Here is a 20988-nt window from a genome sequence, read left to right as displayed (position 1 = left end):
ATTATTTTTTATTTTATTTATTTTTCTTTTCATATCTTAATCGCTAGCGCAGTAATACTTTGAATGTTTAAACCACTCGTGCACTAAAGTGATAAAAAAAAAAACCACACGTGCAAGGAAATTAAAACACTTTTCATCGATATCCACGGGTTCTGGGAACCAGTCTATTTAAAACATTTCGACTATGACTATTATCGCCAAGTTTGGTGGTGACAAATTGAAAGTCGAAATGTTTGCAGAAATAATGGCGTAGTTTTCCTCTAGAGGAGTCGTGTGCCGAAATAACCTGGTTGATAAGTGTAAATTGGCAAAAACTCATTAGGCGATGAAAGAGAGTCGATATAAAATGAATATTTCCTGGCCTGATAGCAAACAGTTGTGGCACACAGTTCAAACTATCCAGGAGTAAGTTGCTCATGCGATGGGATTCCCTATAGTTCATTTACCTAATAAATCGTAATTTCCCAAGTGAAGTGGCTATTAAATGGGCTCCTACTACTATTCATCATTTTGATGGTTCATCGGAACCGGGCCGATGAAGATCTTGTAGTAGCTCCCGGTCCAGACGACGATGGTGAGGGCCTAAATGTTCAGGATAAGGATATTTACGATATGTACGAAAACACCCAGATAAATGTCTGCGGCAATGTGGCGGATGGCGTTTATTTGCCCTATGTTGGAAATTGCTCCAAATATATCGAGTGTGAAAGTGAGTTATATACACTAAAACATCACATAAGTTTTTAAAGCAAATGAAAAATATTTTTAATACATTAAACTATCCATGTATTTAAGACAATACTATTAAGGAAGTAGGCAGCTGCTTGGATTTGGCAAAGGATAATCCAGATATTTGCGATCCGAACAAGTCGTGTGAGCTGGGCTACGATCCTGTTCTCCAAGTGTGCACCTACATGGAGGAGGTACAGTGTCTGCCCACCTGTGAGTCGTTCCGATTGAGCAGCTTCTGCTACGACAACACCTGTACCAAGTACGTGCTTTGCTATTACGGCAAACCCGTGCTACGCCAATGCCACGATGGACTCCAGTACAACAACGCCACGGATCGCTGTGACTTCCCCGAGTATGTGGACTGTGTGGCCAACGACTGTTCCGCCACCTTCCAGCCAGAGGACATCATCTACCTGGGTAGTAAGGCATCATGCAGCAAGTATTACGTCTGTTCCAATGGTCATCCGTGGGAACAGCAGTGTGCTCCTGGCTTGGCCTACAATCCCAGCTGCAAGTGCTGCGACTTTGCCAAGAATGTTAACTGCACGGTGAGTAGAAAAAGTGAAAGTGGATTTTTTTCATTTCAAATATATATTTTTAAATTGATTGTTTTGGATTGGTTTAAAGTACATTTTATACTGCTTCTGGAGTAATTTAATAATTTATTTATTTATACCTAAATATCTCTAGATTGATGCTGTAGCCAGGAATATTCTGCCATATTCCCGAACCCCTCTGCGTCGTGCTGACATTAAGTGTCCCCTTATGGGAACTCACTTCTTCCCACACAAATCTCGCCGAGATGCATATTATTACTGCGTCGAAGGACGTGGAGTCACACTAGACTGCACTCCGGGTCTTTACTACGATCCCAAAGTGGAGGATTGCCGCAGACCTGAATTCGTTGGTGTCTAACTGAGTTTTCATAAATAAATAATTACAACCTGTTGCTTTTGATTTTCGATTTTATGAAATGATAAGAGATTTTGTGAATGTAAGAAGTGATACAAATTGTTTATTCTGAAATGTTTTTTAAAAGAGCACATAACATTTTTAGTGTCGTTATTTTAAAGATTTATTAAAGGGACCAATCATTTGGTGTAAGACTCTCTTATCATCCCAAGAAAGTTCCACTAGTAAGAAATGGAAAAAAATAAATTCAATTAATTTACCAATAAAATGTTTGCTACAAAACGTTACAATTTGAATTGGATGGCCCGTTCACAATGGTGTTTTGTAAACGGCGCATGTGCTGTGCAGCCACAGTGTTTATTTTCCAAAAAAGAGAGAAAGAGTGCTCCACAGAGCACCCCATTCATGCTCTTCTGGTTGCAAACGCCAACCACCCGCTCGCCCACCGAGTGGCACGGCCACATATACAGAAAGCAAAAACAAAACGCTGTCTGTTGGCAAAAAGGAAAAAGAGGAAAACCATCCGTGGGGGCGGTGGGAAGTGAAAGAGCGCTCTGCGAAACTCATGAAAGTGAAAACGAGCGCGACGCTGGCCCAGCTGCATTCACACATTCAGTTGGCTGCGAGTCCTTGCGCCGTTCGAATCGCAGGCGAATCACCCATCGTCCAACACACAACCTCACAACCACCCACCACCCACCGCCCACCTGCGTCTCGGGCCGCAAGGTTGGCAAAATACAATTATTCGAGCGCGAGTCAGCGGTGGCTGATTTTTTGAATTGAATCGAATTGAATTAAAGTGAATACAAAGTTCGCATGAGTCGCATGAGTCCTTCGTGTGACGAGCTCTTCGCAAAAAGGATATTTATTTGCCAAGCCAGCCTGCGTGTGTGTGTGTGTGTCATTTGTGTGTTTGTCGTGTCGGGTCAGTTGAGCGTTCAAGGACTCTGCTGCAGCAACTACAAAATAGCTTGAAAAACCAGTGCCAGAAACAACAATATGTGTGCAATAAATGCGAGAAACGTGACATCAACGTGCCAATAGGCAAAAGGCATTGAAAAGCTGAAAGGAACACCACGTTTCGGTGCGAACGAGAATCCGAGAAAATATTGCAGGTAAAAAGCTGAGTGAGTGATGCACTTGAAAACAACCCACATCTGCACATTCGCAGACAGAATCGCATGCAGTCAGCGCTCATTGCTCATACGCAGCGTGTACGCCATCAAGTGGGCAGGGAGACATTGTTCCTTCTTATGGCCTTTTGTTGCGACGACTGACAGACAGACAGACGGAAGGACCGACGGTCACTCAGACAGCCAACCGCTAAATCCTGAAAAAGTCACTCGAATAAGAAGGAAAAAAAATTCACTTCCCGCCAACGAAAAGAACGAGCGGCAAAGGTTAATGGCAAAAACAAACCATACGAGTAAGAGTAAAATGGCCAAAACGGGGTGTTTAAACAGCATGGGGGATTTGTTTGTGCCTTTAAGATTACAGTTTGCATTTTGTTTTGGCATCTTTGTGCAATGACGCATAGATTTTATCCAACGGAGGTGAGCATAAGTGTCTGTGAAAACACCACGAAAAAAAAATTGTTCCTGCTTTAAAGTTTACGTTTTGTGTTTTGTTTTGGCATCTTTTCCGAGTGACGCATAAATGTACATTTTATCCGCTGGAGGTGAGGATAAATGTCTGGCATTTCATTTATGCAATGGTCGCTGTGTTGGGATAGCTCTTTATCCCATGAATTTCCTCAATAACCGAGAAATTTTGTTTAATAAACATTTCGTTAGCTTCGTCAGCGTCTCATTTGCGCGGAATTTATTCAAAACTCTCAGTATACGAAAGAATGATTTTTAAACAATTAAATTAAATATAAAAATTTAAAATCAATAAAGCAATTCTTCCTAAATTTGCCCAAGGAGAAAATCCAATCTAGTCATAGGAATTAAAACATTACCAATAAGCCAACTGTTTTAAGTATCTAGCTCCCGTATTTGACTTTCTATATTTAATCACATTTAGATCCCACTTATGATTAGTTTAGATTTTCGCTTTGATTCAATTTACTGGCACTTTGCCCAACCGAAAGCCTCCTGTGGCTCACAAGAGGCTCTTCGGACGGACTATATTCAACTGTTTCCGTGGTGTAGCGGTTATCACATCTGCCTAACACGCAGAAGGCCCCCGGTTCGATCCCGGGCGGAAACAGGTGAAAAAATTTTTTAATTTTTTGTTATTCGGATTGATGTAAAAGATGTTTGAATTTTTATCAATGAAACTGTAGTTGCTATGCGATATTTCAAGTCAGCCTGTATGGAGTAGATGTATTTAGTTGACATATTTGAGTAAAAGGGTTTCATTTGGTCATATATTTCCTATGATAAATTCCAATAGGAAATTGTAATGTACGTTTTTTTAATACAATAATTGTAAGGTTCAAAGTAACTCATGATGCGTACACTAAATAACAAGCTAGGATTGATAGATAATTTAATTAATGCTTAAATACTTTATTGCAAGTATATACTAATGGCTTAAAACGTTTAAGTTACACATAAAGCGAGCAATCAAGAACTAGCAAAAAAAAGTGAAATATTTATGCACATATCTATAAATTTCAATTAATACTCAAATACTTTATACCTAAATATCGTTAGAGGAGAACTCAGCCATTTAGTCTGGTGGTTTCTTAAAATACGAATTGTATAAAAACTAAAAAAAAAGTTTATCACCTGTTTCCGCCCGGGATCGAACCGGGGGCCTTCTGCGTGTTAGGCAGATGTGATAACCGCTACACCACGGAAACAGTTGAAACTTAAGCGGCAGAGAGGCCAACTTCAGCGACCTCAACTGCCAAGGGTCAAAAATAAAACTGGTTGCTTGAATAAAATCGTATATTGTATCTATTTGAGTGATTTTTATGGGAAATGTTTCAAGGAGACCCAATGATTGGGCAGTTTGTCTTTGTTAATGGTATTCAGCTCAGTGAAGGGGAAAGAGCACGGCTGATAATAGAATTATTTTAAGGTGGCTGCTGAGATAGTGATTCATATATGGTGCTTTGTTAAAATTAATTGAATGGGCGTTCCGTGAGGGCGGATTCACTTTCATTTTTTATGCTGGTAGACCAGAAATTACTTTTATGATTATCTAGCAAGGGCAATACCTCACTGGGAAAGGTCACTGCCCGACTTCCTTTAAGTTCCGCAAAGAATCTTGACCAGCATCGAGGCGAATCGAGCTGAACCCTGCCCCGAATGGTAAGCAAACTAAATGCTTGTATTCAGGGTGGCAGGAGCACAAAGCATTGAACCCTCCAGCGGGATGAGGGCGATGGAATTGGTGGTGGCCAAAAACAAACCGAAATCCGAGTGGCGCCAGCCGAGAAATAGAAACGAAATGAACCTATCAAAAGGTTGTCAAAATGTCTCTTTTAAATATGTTTATTTTATTGTCCTCGCCCGTGCTCGAGTATTTATTTATTCTCACTCAGATCTCTATGGCTTTGCGTTGTGTAATTCTGCTCTCGAAGATGTTGACAGGCATTGAACTTTGAACCTAGCTGGCAAGTGAAACAGGAAAGTTCCCCAAATAAAAGTTATTTTATTGTACGGTTGACTTTTATGGCTTGTGGTCACGGTGCCTCGGTACTCGGTGCGTATGTGCACTTGATTGTTTACGCGACACGGCAAATTGTCTGTGGGATAATTTAAAAAATTCATTATTTTTCCCGCCGTCATCGTTGATTGGCTAACACCACAGAGACCACCACCAAACACAAAAATCGAGTCCAGAGGGACAGTTCAACGAACAGCTAAGCGAGTTAAGAACCAAAAATGCAAACACCAGGCACAATGGGATCGGGGGTTTCCTTCTCTGCCAAAACACTTTCAAGAGCAGAGGAAAGTACGTGTCATAATTCATCTTTGAACCCTTCGTGAACCCTGGACCTGTTAGCTTTGCTTTACTGTCAACAAAGGTGTTCTTAAAGCAACGGGTTGTTTAGGGGTATATTTTAATTAACTTAGATCCGAATTTTACAGGTTTTTTTTTGTCAACCCTCTGTTGCAAAGTTCATGTAAGTAATTGATTCAATGACTGTTAAATAAACAACTAGAACATCTTGACCCCTATGATCCCAACTGCCGCCTGGCCATGTCCTTTCCAAACACCCCACACCCACACGAAAATCTGTCTGTGCGTTTTGGCGCGCTGGGGTCCTTGCGGCCGTGTTGGTGTTTTGGGATGTTTTGGATGTGGCTGGGTGCCAATGACACGGGAAGTGAAAGCGTTCAATGAATGTTTTATTTTTCGGGCGGGTTCCTTGACCAGGCAATGGCAGTCAACGGCAACCTTTGTTCCTTGTTGCACCTTCGAACGGGGAAGCACAAAGAGGAAATGCCAAAGCAGGTCCTGGATGGGGTTTCCTCGCTGGTGAGAGGCAGCCTCATGAAATGGGATGCGCACGTTTCCTGTTTTAGCTTTTTGCAACAGCAATAAAGGAACCGAGACCAAGTCCGTAAACGTGGAATGACTCCCTTCCGTCTGGCAGACACAAAGCCAAATGAGTCAGATGCGCTTTGTCTAGTCAAGGATTTTACCCCATACTAAACACACAGCTTGAACTTCAAATAAGTTTGCAGCACTTAATGCCGACTGTCTGTCTGTCTACGCTAAAAATGCGTACGTTAGATTTGTTCAAACGAAGAAAAAGGCTTTAAGGCTTTAAAGTACATACATTGTATTGTATTCTACATTCTTTGTAATAAATAGAATATTTTTCAACCACTTTGGATCCGTGACTATACTGCAAATGCAGTTCTTACGTTGCTATTTTAATTACTACATGTTCATAGATTTTTAATAATATTTTACAATCTTTTTAATTAGCGCAACTTACATTTCTCGTCATCGCCATGCATTTCTGGATTGACAAGCGCTCACAGCAGTGCGGATTTGGACGGTCTCGCGTGGCGGCCTCCTTGTCGCACGCTGGCAGCGGTCTCAGCTATGGCCATCCGCCACGAAGGACCAAGTCCACCAGCTGCAGCAACAGCACTGGACAGTCAATGCCACCGGTGCATCGATCTCTGCCGCAGACGCCGTACGATATGCATCAGCCCGGCACCAGTCGCCAGTCGCAGTCGTCATATGGCAACAACAATTCCCTGCATGCCCAGCAGCAGCAACATTCCAGCAGCGGTGGAACCAGCAATAACAATAACTTGACTGCCACCGGCACAACAACAACTGCCAGCAACAATAACCATGCCAGCGGAATAGCCTCATCGGCAGCAGTCCTCACCGGAAGCGGAACCATTGTTCCGCTGGTGGCACGAGGATCGCACTACAATCACCACGGCAACACGCGTTATCAGCCAAGGACGCAGCAGCAACTGTTGCAACAGCAGCAGCAACAGCCACACCAGCACCAACAGCAGCAACATCAGCAGCATCAGCAGCAGCAGCACTACAGCTACCACCATCCGCAATTCGGCAACATGGCTGTGCCCATGAGACACTACGATGCACATCAGCAACAGCAACAGCAGCAATACTCGGGCAACGTCTACGCGTGAGTAGCTCGGATTTAAAGGGTGTTACCCTCTCAAAAAATGAGTATCCTGTTTAACTATTGAATAACCTTATTTCAGTGACGATGCCTACAGCGCCTATCACCACACCGCCCATCACCAGCACAGCAGCAATCACTCGACCAGCGGCAGCAACAACCAGCGTCAAGCGTCCGCCTACGCCACGCCACGTCGCCACAATTCCAGCAGCAACATGCGACACTCGACGCCAGCAGCAGCGGCAACCACAACCACAGAGACACCAAGTGTCGCCAGTCCAGCGGCAGCAGTGGCTGCTGCACCTGCCACAATGCATAGCAGCCACTTGCAGCAGCACCATCATGCACTGCTGCAGCACGCGGACTCGCAACTGTTGCCCAGCCATTTGAAGTGCGGCATGTGCGCCTCGCTGGTGCTGGCCTCCGTTTTCGTGGCAGGAACAAAGTTCTACTTCGACCACCAGGGCACTGGGCTGGAGGTGCTGATCTTCTGCACCTTTTCGGCCTTCTTTTTGGCCGCCTGCTTGATCAGCCTGTGCCGCATTCCGAAAGGCCTCTTCTCGAGTTCCAGTGGCTCGAATGGCCGAGCAGCGGTTTGCCATAGCCGTGGTGTCAACTCCTCGTTAGCGGGAACCGGAGCTGCACAGTCCGCCGGCTGCCTGCTGGAGATGAGCGAGGGACGGTATCTGGAGGAGCGGCAGGTGACAGCAGTGGGCGGGACGGCGGCTACAGCCGGTCCGCCACCCTACCATATAGCCATATTGCTGCCGGAACAGACGCCGGCGACAATGGGCAAACAACTGCCGTTGGATGAATCACCGCCGCCATCGTACGACAAGATTCTCGTATAGGCTGTCGAGGAATTGAGCCTCAGTTGGAGTTCGTGGGCCCTGATCCTTGACAACCCCTTAATGCACAATGCCAAGTACTTTTGCTCAGTATTTTTCTAAAAAACGATATCACAGTTTATATGAACATTTACACGGCATAGATATACATTAATATAATATATATACATACATATATCAAATAAACATATACGCATACACAAATATTTACTTTTAAGCTCCGAACAATATTTTTACACTTTCTATGACTCGTACTAGAACCCAAAACTCTTCCACACCAGACCCAAATATGTCATATTCTACTGTCATTTTTGTTCTGTGATATGCTCAAGAGATCAAGAAAACATAAGCTATAGTGACCGCAAGATTAAAGTGTGTTAAACCATTAGTTACCGAACACGACAAGCCAATGCAACGAGAAAAATGATGTAGAAATAGCGCTGATACAGTCATTAAAGAATTCAAGCAGCAGTATTAGTAGGCAGTTAAGTAATAAATTAACCAATCAAAGGCCCAGTCCTCATACAAAAAACGAAAAGAGAGTGCAATATACTAAGTAAAATATGACATATATTAAATAAAGTATCGTAAATGTAATTTCATGTTGTATTATTATTTCACCAAAAATTCACGGTAAATGGGAATAGATGTTGTCAATTTTCTAAACACAATATCTCATAAGTAACCTTGAGATAATGTTTAACACCAATTTCTAAATTACATCTGATGGTCAAAGTCTATTGGGAAATTAAGAAAAAGGGCAGTTTTGAATACTTTAAATATGTACTTGAAATCTTGAAGTATTTACTTTTAGTACCCGTTAATCGTAGAAGGGTATACTAGGAGTCGTTGAAAAAAATGTACCAGCTTAAACGATGTGTTTCCGACCCTATAATGTATTGTATATACATATATTCTTAATCAATAATCAATCAGTCGACCTGCCCGTTATATTTTTAAGTTTTATTATTTTTTACTCAAGCTTTATTGATATTCCAAAAAAATTTCTACTTCGTTCATGCTTCCTAGCTGAGTAACGGGTATCTGATAGTCGAGGAACTCGACTATAGCGTTCTCTCTTTTTATTCGTAGAACTTTTCTTGACTAAGTGTTTAGTTATCAAGAAACTTTTTTGCAATTTCGTTTAATTTGTGTCAAAAGATTAGCATTTGAATAGCTGGAAAGAACTGTGCGTCGCTCAGTGTAAGCACATCAAAGTTAGTACATTCACATCTTTGAACATAAAACGTTTAAAATAATGGATCACTATACACAAACTATGCAAATTCGGGAAGGATTACTCCAAAATCTTCAACGCCAACTTGAACAGGAACCTAATGACTTAAAAAGAATAGAACAACTTAAAGAATTCATTTTAAAGACAACCCATGAGCTGGATGAAATGGAATACATCAAAAAAATCCACCATCTCAAAACAGAAATTCTAATTTATTTCGGATTTGCTGTCGTAATGGTGCTCTTTGTTTTCATATTGTGCTACATTTTGAAGGATCGAAGGTCGCGTTGCAGACCGTCGGTAATAACACCATCCGAGGAATTGCAAATTTCGCAGACCACAGTTCGCCAGATGAATTTGAACGAAAGGCATACGACGGAATCCGTGGATTCCGGGAATCCACCGCCATACGCCATAGCACTACATATGCCGAAACAAGCTCCGGAGATATCGAGCGAACAAATTCCAAAGGACGAGGAGATGCCTCCGCCATCATATGACAGCATTCAAATCGAGCCATAAATGAATTTTGATCTATCAATTTCACAATTTATGTCTTAGGTGTAAGTTATGATCACGAAGGTTTTGAATAGGTAAAATAACCTATCCTGTTTTCATTAGTATATACAATTTATTTATGAATATCTACATACATACATTTATATCTGTAGATTTAGAAGATGTAAGACCAATTCTTACGGAAACAGATTTTCAGTTCATGATACAAAATTGTGTAATTTTAAGGAACTTTACCGCATATGAACTCAAATTAAGTATTTGGTTTCCAACTTAAGTGCAGTTATAAGGTGAATTAATAAACAATTGGATCTCAGGGTAATTATACATATTAAAAAGGCTTATCATTAAAGCCAAACGAAAACCGAGGTCAGCTTATCGTCGTTAAGTTCTATGACTGTGCTTTAAAAAGTTATCAAATTAGTGTTAAAAAATGTGCACACATGTAAACAAATTTTAATCCCAAGAGTGAGAAGAATTCATAATAAAAAAAGGTTGATCTAATGCTGAAATAGTTTGTCGATAAGGGCCTTCTGGCGATATTGTGAAGGAAAAGAGACTTACGCCATTAAAAAAGATCAATCATAAGTTAATAACTTATAATAACTTATGGAAAACTATAACTAGATCTTGGAAACCATAATGAAATCTATCACAGATACGTTAATATGAAATATTTGAAAATAAAAATATATGTTTATTTTTTTCGTACATTTTTTGTTATTTGCTTGTAAGAAGTAGAATATTGTTGACGTAATATTAACTATTTAGAAAACTAATTGAAAAAAAACACGATTAAAAGTTAATTTTAATCAACCAAAATATTATACTACAATGTTTGATTGCTTTAATTTTAAAAAGCAGTGAATAGCAGATATTCCCAGTTGATAAACACGACTATAGCGACTTTTCTTGTTTCGAATATGTTTTTCTCTCGCTAACTGAACAGGTTGGACGACATCATTTGCATTTCGTTCTCCCGCAACTATTTTGTGTGTTTCCAGATCAGTTTGATCGAACTTATAAAGTAAACAACATCGTAGCATGCCGCAGGCCAATCTTACGTTAAGTCCCCATGATCAGCAGGTGCTCGATTCCATTTTCAATCCCCTCGAGCTTAGCAGCCTACAGACAAATAACTTAATTCCCGCTGAATCCGACCTGAAGGATGAGGAGCCGGATACCCAGGCTATCAAAGCTTCCAGGGAACTGGAGCTAAAAGCCATCGCCTTATCCGAAAGCGGGGAGCTTGATGGAGCACTGGAACTATTTCAACAATCATTAAATCTAGCCCAGAGGGCTTCCGTGCTTAATAATCGGGCACAAACTTTACGCCTAGCCAAACGTGATGAGGGTTAGTAAGAAAATGTAAACGGTTATGAATACAGATATTCATTCAGATATTTCTGTTTATAGAGGCCCTCGATGACCTAAACAAAGCCCTAGAACTGGCCAATGATCAGCAGACCCGCACCAAGTGCCATGCCCATTGTCAGCGAGGTGTCCTTTATCGTAAACTGGATAACTTGGAGGCGGCTCGTGCCGATTTCGAGGCAGCAGCCCAGTTGGGCAGTAAATTCGCCAGAGAACAGGTTATTGAGATAATAATTACGCTATAAATTACATCTAATACGACTATCTTTGCAGTTGGTGGAAATCAATCCCTATGCAGCTCTCTGCAATCAAATGCTCCGTCAGGCATTCGATCAACTCAAGTAGCAAGTTATGCAGTTGAATTTTCATGAGATTATGAGTTACTGGATTGTTAATAAATAAAAAAATAAAATGAGAAAACACATTCAAACCCTTTTGTTAAATATCAAATTATAAATAGTGCAATATTAAACAAGAAAATATTTTGGATTCAATACGATGCGATCTTATTGATTTTTGATTAGTTTTCAATGTTTGGTTTGCATGTAAGGAAAGAGATCAGATCCCGTTTTGCCTAAAGCTTCATTGATAAATAATATTGAGCATCATTTTTCAGTATAATTTTGTAGCTCCCGAAACAATAACCGACGTTCTTTGTTTTTATATTTGTTTCTTTTTCTTTTTCATCTCTTGTTTTGTTCGATTCTCGTGGCCATGAAACGGGCTTCGATGGGCACATCACGCAACTTTCTCCGCGAGAACCGGATGATGGTGAGCCAGGCGTCTCCAAACTACCAGATGCCCACCGCCTCGTCCATGGCCAGATGCTGCGGACCAGTGAGGTTACTTTTGGCCGCTACTCAGAGGGGCTTGAATGGCGGAACAGGGCCAAAAGTTGTTCCCAGTCAACGGAAGCTATCCGAGAAGCAGATTCAAACGGAGGACATCAGCGATGAGCGGTTTCTCAGTGCCGCCCTGCTCAAGTGCTCGGAGAAGACTCATACCCACTTGCAATCCCGCAGCGAGGGCGACGATCCTGCGGACGGCAGGGGAGGACAGTTTCTGGACGAAAGGCTACGACTGCGACGGACTGCGTCCAATTTTGAGTTGGGCAAAATGCCGGAACAACGCGATGGCTATCAGCCGGGGCAATGCACAATGCACCGGCCGTTAGCTAACACGTTCGGCATTTTGCCCGGCGGTTTAAATTACCTGGACAATTGTGTCTCTTCCAGCCGAAAACAGGATGATGAGGCATCGATCTGCTCGCAATCCATCAAGGCAAGTTCTCCAAGGGTCCGCCAAATGGACATTCCCGAGGTGGTGGATGTTAACCCAGACGATATACTAAGCTTACACTCGCAAGAGTCCTGTGCAGAGCTACCAGTTGTAGAGGTCCAGCGGAATGAAGCGGAAGTCCAACTACCGGAGAATTCTCAAACGGATTCACCTGAGGAATCCCAACCTATTCTGCTAACCAGTGAGCAGAGAATGGTGCTAATGGATGCCGTCCGTAAGCGGCAAAATCAATTGATTGCGGAATACAACCGATTGCCACTTACCGTGGGCACATTGCGAGTCCGGAATCTCAAGAGACAACTGGAGCAGCAATTGGATGTGTTGGACTACGATCTCAGCAGGCTATCACTGACGAATGTGTATTTGAAGCCAGAGTCACAATTTGGAACAATCGCTTATCAAAAATTGCCAACAAATATAAATGCTTAGCTAAAACGAATTATTCTCAATATTGCTTGCAAAGAATTCTAAAGGTTCTTGAGTTTTTCAACCCACTTCAAGTTGATAGGTGAAATCTTTGGGAAAGGTGATACAAGGCATAATTTTATTTATCTAATATTTTATTGTAAATAATATAGTAAAAAGTACCACTCTTTTCTAGAGTATAAATGTCTAAAAGTACAATATTTACCTTGGTACTGTTTTATCATAGCAACTAAGTCATTGGACGCCCTTGACATATTTATTGGTAGAAAGATAAAAATTGGCAACATGTTATTTGGGAAGATATCAACCACAAGTGTAACGATAAGAGTTTCGCAATGAGGCTTGAAAATTGCCATAAATAGGGATCGCCAAACCTCATCTCTATCAATAAAGTGAACCAACTGAATAGCACCATGTCATTTAAACTATCTTTGCATTGTCTGCTGATCCTGGCAGGATATCTCACTTCAATTGAAGCCGAAGTTTTCCCGCAGTGCGCAAATGCTCCATTGGATACCTTTGTCATGGCCATCGAAGATTGCGCTTCATACATCTATTGCAATGGAGAAGACTCCTTCCGAGACAGCTGCCCCGAGTCCACCTACTTTGACGATCGAACCCAAGAGTGTGCCTTTGATGATGAGGGTGTGTGTCTAAGGAACTCAGACTCAGTCCAGACTGAGGAGCAGCCCGATAAGCAAACTACTGGTGAGGAGCAGAGCGGGATCGAAGAAACCACTCCCGTTCCAACACCGCCTTCTGATTACGCCTCTACAGGATCTGCGGACTCTTCTACTTTCCAAGCTGATTCTACAACAACCCCTACAGAATCAATTCCTTCAGTGACTGAGCCACCGACTACATCTGCTACGCCATCCTCCCCATCTGCAAAGCCTTCCTCTCCAGCTCAGGAAAGGCCGCACTGCGACATTTCCGGAGATGGTGACCATCCTCATCCCCAGCGGTGCGAGTACTACTACAGGTGCCTCAGCGGCTATCTGACCATTGTGAGATGTCCTTACAAGTATGGCTGGGACTTTCCTACAAAGCAATGCAAGCCTAGCAGCGAGGCTCAGTGCTTTAGTTATAGCTACTAGATTTATCTTTAGAAGCTCAACTTTGATCTAAATAAATTAGATTAGATTAGGCGATCTGTAGGTTGATTTCAAATCATTTTATTAACTTTTATACATTTATTTATATGTTCTTAAGATGAGGCTTTAACTTTGATCATAATCAAAAATAAATGAATAATTTCCTGTATGCACTTTATTTTTCTTTCTTAGAGTGTACATAGCAATCACGTGTGCATTTGCATTGTCAGTCAACTAGATAGTTGTTAGTGGTACTTTGACATTTAACGTACGTTTTATGTAAGGAATTATCCTTGAGTGAAGGGCTTATATACACATTGAGCTATTTACAGCCTCCAAGCTACGCGGCTGCTAACCCAAATCGAGGTGCGCACAGATGACAATAATAAATAAGTATTTGTGGCATTTTAATGAATTGAAAAGTGCATAATGAAGGTGCTGGGTGCCCGATGACCAACGGCGTCTCCATCTGGCGGTTCCATTTGTATTTGTCAGGCATAATTCACAAATCCAACGCGCAGGTATATGAATTTATTTTCGGCGGGCAATTTTCAAACGGCGGCAACTGCTGTCGCCGCTTCCACATTTTATTGCAAATTAATAATGCACACGATCCCGCAACAGTAGCAGCCGCCGCTGCACCAACAAATTCCTCCGCCTGTCGGCCAGTCGTGTCAATTGTGTCTAGTGGCGGAGTGGTCGCAGTTCCTGATTATGATGATGATGATGATGATGCCCTCATGATGATTTGCCACTGGCAAATGTTTTGATTAACTAACTGCGGGGCAGCCAATTAATTTTTGGCCAAGAGGCTTCACACTGATCGCGAGTACAAAACCGCTGAGATTTCTCTTCGCTGCGCCGATGCGGCCTGCTCATTAATTAAAGAACATGGAATCGGGCGACAAACGGATCCGCCCGACATGCTGAGAGCCAAATTCGAATCCGCTAAACAAATGGCAACAGCAGCAGCAACAACATTTGGGCCAACAGCAACACCAACAAGCAACAGCAGCAGCTACAACACCAACAACAGCAACACAAGATAGAGGAAAATTGTCAAGAGATGGACATTCGAAAAATAGAAAATCTCCAACTAAACCGAAAGAATTGAAACATTTTCGGATTTTTTCATTTCAGATGCGAGCAGCAAACGGTTAACAAAGGTGCACGCTTGTCCCGTCGCGAAAATCGCGAAAGGGAAAATTCGTAACGGACGCGGGGAAAATGGCATTAGCAAAATATGTGTGAAAAGCTAGAAAAAGAGAAAAATAAATAAAACAAAAATGTGAAGGATTCGTTTAACGAGAACCCAGTGATAAACATAGAACCGAGTGATTAAATTATTCAAGTAAATTGTGTAATGTCGCTGCGAGCACAAAAGGAGATCTTCAATGTGAAAGATAGATAAAAAACAAACTGCGTGTCATAAAAACACTACATAAAATAACATGAGTTGAGGGAAAATATTCAATTTGATGATCGCCACGAGCATCCCATTAGCATAAAAGAAGTCAATTCGAGATCCTCAACCATAAGGGTTAGCCATAGAGCTCTATTATTAGACTTCCCCAGGGGCAGATATGCTGGGCCACTGGATTATGCGTGATTCACATATACCGCTGATCGTGCGAATTCTATATTGAAATTCAAATACCTCTCGGAAAAAAACAGCGTTGACATCAAATTTATGTGCGCCACATTTCATGGAACAAATGAAAGTTAAACAACAATAACAAAGGCAACGCAGCGAAGGCTTAAGCATGATTTCATTTTCTATCCACTTCCCTCGACATTCTCAACGAGGCGTATGAGTGATTATGTGTAAAATATTACGCATCAACGAAATAGCTTCGAAATGAACCAAAGCTAAAGGCAAAGCCAAATCCAAATCGAAATGAAAACGATTGCGAGGTGCTTTGGAATGAATTGCCATGGATGACAAAAGGCAGGCACTTGGACAACAAATCAAAATAGACAGCATGGCGAGAGCGTTTAGCACAGATCTTTATTTTTTGGATGGCTATTTAAAACAACAGCCAGAGGACGGTACAGGAGAAGGAGGTGCCGAGCTGAAAGGCTGAAAAACTAATTTCGGAAAATCAAGTAAAAACTGAGCGAAATACCAAAGAGTTACGGAAAAGAAGGCTGCCTGACTGTCACGACAACACTTTCTTGTGTGAACGAGCGCCAAAAAGGCCGCGCCGCTCCTCCTCCGACCCTCCATCTCGAGTCGCCATCCACCCCAATCCCCATCCCTCCAATCCCATAGCCAGGCATCCATTGTACCCCATCAGGCATGGCATGGCAAGGCAACCTCCACCATCCATCGTCTCTCAATAGAGAAATGCTTAGATGCGATTCTCAGTCCCATGTGCACACATAATGGAATGAAGAAAATTCCGTCGTCCAACAATTGCACGCTGGGCTAGCTAAAGTGCAAAGAAAACCAAAAGACTCGGACTTGTCACTTCGCTGCGGATTTGCATTGGCCGGGCTGCCTGTTTTTGGGGGGCCTCCAATGGTCGTCGGTGCAGCAGCAGCAGCAGCAGCATAGACCGAGAAATCCCCAAAATCCCCCACATACCGACATACCCACCCCAGCTTCCTTGGACTAGCTTCTTATAAATAGCCCTCGGACAAAAGTGTGAACCGCCCGCCCGCCCAGTGCATCACATGCGATCCGAACAATGGAAATTGCCAAATTTATAGTGTACCCAGAAACCCACAGTGGCACTGCGATCAGATCGCCCAGGCCAGGCCAGCCAAGGAAAACTTATTTTATTTAAATAAATTTGGTTTAATTGCCAGCAAAGAACACAAATAACACTGGCCGTGTCTGTGCGTCTGTGTGTGTGCTGTTTTATTGTAATTCCGATTCGTCAACTGGGCACTCACCGAAACGGCCGAGTAAATCAGCCCGTTGACTTGGTCATCAAAACATAGAGGAGTACTCGACAATCCGGATACCTTGGAGGAGCTGGCAGCAATCTAAAGATGGATCAGGCTGTCATTAAATCAAATTATGCCGTTTCCCGGTCCCCAATGACAAACAACCTCCGCGACCCGCAAGATTGCGCATAACGGGGCGTATGAGTAATAAGCCAACTGCTACGACATAATACGTATACGCCTCGTGGTGCAGACGCTCTTCTAGGCGGCCAAGAAGAGCGGACACGAAAAGTGTGTGTGACAAAACGTTCAATAAATAAACAAACCGAAATGCAAACAAACAAATTATGAGAAACGAAAACAAAGAAGCCAAGTGGGCTGGGGCAAGGCGAATAGAATTTGTTTACCTCTCCGACATCCGACATCTTGCACATTCACTAATTGCATTTACCCCCTTACTTCCATTGCAGCTGGTCCATGTGATCCAAACCCAAATGAATTATGGAACATGTAAATAGCACTAATGCCAGACAACCGCAGCATCATCATTTTGATCAGCAGCTGCAGCACAATGACAGCCAACAGCAATTCTGCCTGCGATGGCATAACCATCAGGTGAGATCCTCCAGATAAAATTCATTTGAATTTTCATTTGTGGGGGGACTATATTCAACATTACCTCATAAGTAAGATCCATTAGAATGGACTGGACATCGTTCAGTGAAGCGAGCAGGCCGAAAGTAAAATGTCGCCGCATCTATATATAGGATCCATCTATCCAAACACATTCCCCTATACGTACAGATTCACACATAGTTTTCCGCATTTTCATATAGTGACAATTTTTGTGTTTCGGCCCAAAGGGTGTAATGCGGTGAAAGCGGGGCAGCGGTGAAACTGGCTGTCCAAAATAGCAAAACAGCCAAATGGACAAAGAGTAGTGAGGAGGAGTGTTCAGTGTGTGTGTCACATAAATGAACAGATTCGTGCAATTGCCAAAATCCAAAGAATTTCCACAGCGAGTAAATCGAAAAGTTGGAAAGCAGCTGCAGCCAACCCCTGTCCCCTGTTACACCGCAGACAGAGGAGCATCATGGGGCCCAGGAAATTGTATTTTTATGATCGTGTGACCCACTTATGAGCACTTTTCACATCCCCAACCCCATTCCCTCTGATCCCTTCCAGACAAGTTTGCTGAGCACTCTGCCCATTCTGCTGGACCAATCCCATCTGACGGATGTGACCATTTCGGCCGAGGGACGCCAACTGAGGGCCCATCGCGTGGTACTGAGTGCCTGCAGCAGCTTTTTTATGGACATCTTCCGGGCTCTAGAGGCCAGTAACCATCCAGTCATCATCATACCAGGGGCCAGCTTCGGCGCCATCGTCTCACTGCTCACCTTCATGTACTCCGGAGAGGTGAATGTATACGAGGAGCAGATACCGATGCTGCTCAACCTGGCCGAGACACTGGGCATCAAGGGACTGGCCGATGTCCAGAACAACAATGTGAGTAGCTCAAGTGCAAGATCTAGTTAGATAATTTAAATAAACTTGTAGTTTTTCCCTGAAACTCATACGCCTTTCTCTTTGGTCTCATAAATCCAAGCAGTTACCAAAAACAGCGAGAAGTGGAGGTGGCTCCTACATGGATACGACGAATGAGAAGTCCTCTGAGTTTGAACGTCCCACCACACCCTCGCCCACGCCCACCCCCACCCTTACGCCCTCCCACACGCCTACCCCAAGCCATTCACTCCCCCTGCCCCAGCTACCAAGTGCAGCACTTAACACCCCTCTCCTGGCCAACAAACTGGGATCGGTGAACTCCAGTGGAATGGGCACCACGCCCCTGGAGAATCTCTTTAAATCACTGCAGTTCTACCCCAGTCTGCTGCCCCAACCACTCAACTTCTCGCAGACGGCGCTCAACAAGACCACTGAGCTGTTGGCCAAGTATCAGCAGCAATGTCAGCTCTACCAGAGCGGGATGCAGGAGGATCAACTGGAGACGGACTGTTTTGGCTCCAAGAGGCTAAAGGGCGACAGTCCGCCGAAGGAGCTTAGGCGACTGGAAAAAAGCCTTTTAAAGAATCCAAAATCCTCATCGACGACCAACAGTAGCAGTAGCAAGTCGCCTCAGGAATGCTCCAACCCGAATCCCATTGTGGCCACTTCACCAGTAACTCTCGCTCCCCCGACCATGGCACACTTCTCCCCTCAGTTGCCGGTGGTCAAGTGCTCCTCGGCTAGTTACCCCAGCGCTCTCGGCCAAGGTCAACTCTATAGTAGCAAGCCACCACTTTATAGTGCAGCAGTCACGCCGACTGCCGCCCAGCAGGCGGCGCAGATGCACCACCACCCGCAACCCGGGCCATCGCCCTACATCTCGGCCGAGGATCATGCCAAGCTGCAGCTCCACATCGAACAGTATCAGCGGGAGGCGGCAGCAGCAGCGGCAGCGGCCGCCGGCGGAATGGCGCTGGTCAGCGCCAAGTCGGAGCCCAATCTGCTCTCGCTGAGCGCCGACCGCGACAAGTCGCTGGCCACCGCTCCCATCAAGCCGCCGTCCAACTCGAAGCTCTATGCCACCTGTTTCATCTGCCACAAGCAGCTGAGCAACCAATACAACCTGCGCGTCCACCTCGAAACCCATCAGAATGTTCGGTAAGTGGTCTGAATTTTAATTGTTATAAAACAATAGAAGTCACCTTTGGAATTACTTTTCGATTCCATCAGGTATGCCTGCAATGTCTGCTCCCATGTGTCCCGCAGCAAGGATGCCCTGCGCAAGCACGTTAGCTACCGACATCCTGGGGCGCCATCGCCATGTGAAAACGAGGCTCGCCGGAAGAGGGTCTCCAAGCTAGCAGCGACCACTGTGCCCACTTCCACGCCCATGTCCATGAGCGCCAGTCACACGGTCACCAGTGGCGATGTGGGTCCAGCTCCAGCGACCACACTTGGATGTTCGGGTCAGGAGGCAAGGAATCCGTACCTTTTCCTGCCCAATCAATTTCAGATGGCTGCTGCTGCAGCAGCCGTAGCAGTGGCCGAATCCTCGCCAGCTTCTGGTCAACCATCGCTAGACTTGGCACACGAAGCGCCACCGAGCATCAAAAGTGAGCGGGAGCCACCGACGGCGAGCAACGGAGAGGCGACCGGTGTAGAGGCATCGGCGTCAACCACCTGAGGATAATTTTTTTGAATATTTTTGATTTGTTCAACTCACCACACAAACACGCACACAGACACAAGGAGTACGCCCACCCATGCACACGCATATTGTTGGGTGACCGATGAGTGGTGGAAGGAAAGGGCTGATCCCTGACTCCAATTGTAAATCCGCTCAAGGGTGGTGGAATCTATTTCAATTTCAATGTTTCCGAACTTCGAATCCAATTTCAAAAATATTTAATCAGCAAGCGTAATCAAGCTTAATAATATCATTTTGAAAACACTTGCAAAACCATTTAAATTTGCATATTCAAAATGTTTTTTTGTATTGAAAGTATATTTAAAATATCTCAAGTTCAAACTTTGATTTTTGTAAGAAAGATTACGCTCTTCGTTATTTTTTGACATCTAGCCCCATTATTTTACCACTAAGTATGATCGGATTTTTTAACAATGTCAGAGGAGCCAATTTTCATCACCCACTCATGAGGTGCCCAACATATGAATATGTCAACTTTTAGTCCCACCGAAACCAACGTCTTAGACCCGGCTGTGATAATTAGCGCAATTCGTTTTTCGTCTTCTGCACTCGAGCGCCTTTCTAGCTATCTTAATTTATGTACTTACGTTTAGCACAATTTACGTTTATTTTTTCTGAAACTTTAGCAACCTCCGAGGCTCTCAAACTGCAAGTTACAAACACAATCCTTTCGCTTTCACGCTCTCTCACAAGCACACGTCCACACATTCTAGTAATCTAAGCCAAGTTTTTATAAATATTGTAATTATACACCTGAACACGCACACACACTTGCACACAAAAAGACAGGGTGAAGACCTACCAAACCAAAAAAAAAAAAAAACACAATTTTCAAAGGAATAAATGTTTAAGAAGCCAAAGAAATT

The 20988-nt window shown here is 43.4% G+C and overlaps 6 protein-coding genes and 2 non-coding genes across 9 annotated transcripts, besides 1 other annotated feature; 7 read left to right on the top strand and 1 right to left on the bottom strand.

The window, feature by feature from the left end:
* The first annotated feature begins 364 nt into the window (after positions 1-364).
* On the top strand, positions 365-1821 carry CG10154 (uncharacterized protein). Of its 2 annotated transcripts, none has more exons than NM_140389.3 (4): positions 365-405; positions 470-709; positions 796-1280; positions 1423-1821. In NM_140389.3, coding segments are annotated over exons 1-4 (951 nt in total). In that variant the 5' UTR covers positions 365-404; the 3' UTR covers positions 1648-1821. The 2 variants fall into 2 exon arrangements, with proteins under 2 accessions (NP_648646.2, NP_001189089.1); NM_001202160.2 differs by having other exon boundaries at positions 1423-1679.
* A 450-nt stretch (positions 1822-2271) lies between these two features.
* CG10713 (uncharacterized protein) lies at positions 2272-8662 on the top strand. Its single transcript, NM_140388.2, has 3 exons — positions 2272-2759; positions 6538-7222; positions 7302-8662. The coding sequence occupies exons 2-3, from the start codon at positions 6564-6566 to the stop codon at positions 8068-8070; spliced, it is 1428 nt and encodes a 475-aa protein (NP_648645.1). The 5' UTR covers positions 2272-2759; positions 6538-6563; the 3' UTR covers positions 8071-8662.
* tRNA:Val-AAC-2-4 (transfer RNA:Valine-AAC 2-4) lies at positions 3783-3855 on the top strand. Its single transcript has one exon. It is a non-coding gene; the product is annotated as a tRNA-Val (tRNA).
* tRNA:Val-AAC-2-3 (transfer RNA:Valine-AAC 2-3) lies at positions 4381-4453 on the bottom strand. Its single transcript has one exon. It is a non-coding gene; the product is annotated as a tRNA-Val (tRNA).
* A 371-nt stretch (positions 8663-9033) lies between the features above and the next one.
* Positions 9034-9151: a mobile genetic element.
* A 1676-nt stretch (positions 9152-10827) lies between these two features.
* Positions 10828-11610, top strand: CG14105 (uncharacterized protein). The gene is made up of 3 exons (NM_140387.2): positions 10828-11174; positions 11237-11412; positions 11468-11610. Exons 1-3 carry the CDS (start codon positions 10865-10867, stop codon positions 11537-11539), a joined length of 558 nt encoding a protein of 185 aa, NP_648644.1. The 5' UTR covers positions 10828-10864; the 3' UTR covers positions 11540-11610.
* A 219-nt stretch (positions 11611-11829) lies between these two features.
* On the top strand, positions 11830-12930 carry CG14106 (uncharacterized protein). The gene has a single exon (NM_140386.2). The coding sequence runs from the start codon at positions 11909-11911 to the stop codon at positions 12920-12922; it is 1014 nt and encodes a 337-aa protein (NP_648643.1). The 5' UTR covers positions 11830-11908; the 3' UTR covers positions 12923-12930.
* Positions 12931-13332: 402 nt separating this feature from the next.
* CG33263 (uncharacterized protein) lies at positions 13333-14181 on the top strand (the record flags this gene model as incomplete). Its single annotated transcript, NM_206350.2, has 1 exon — positions 13333-14181. The coding sequence occupies one exon, from the start codon at positions 13333-13335 to the stop codon at positions 14014-14016; it is 684 nt and encodes a 227-aa protein (NP_996072.1). The 3' UTR covers positions 14017-14181.
* Positions 14182-15164: 983 nt separating this feature from the next.
* Positions 15165-20925, top strand: CG32121 (uncharacterized protein). The gene is made up of 5 exons (NM_001104129.2): positions 15165-15179; positions 17376-17520; positions 18091-18414; positions 18518-19572; positions 19645-20925. The coding sequence occupies exons 2-5, from the start codon at positions 17407-17409 to the stop codon at positions 20096-20098; spliced, it is 1947 nt and encodes a 648-aa protein (NP_001097599.1). The 5' UTR covers positions 15165-15179; positions 17376-17406; the 3' UTR covers positions 20099-20925.
* Positions 20926-20988: the final 63 nt, after the last annotated feature.

Source organism: Drosophila melanogaster, chromosome 3L (assembly GCF_000001215.4).
Source record: "Drosophila melanogaster chromosome 3L".
NCBI lineage: Eukaryota > Metazoa > Arthropoda > Insecta > Diptera > Drosophilidae > Drosophila > Drosophila melanogaster.
The sequence above is the reverse complement of the archived record's forward strand: the minus strand, read 5'-3'. Positions and strand labels throughout refer to the sequence as shown.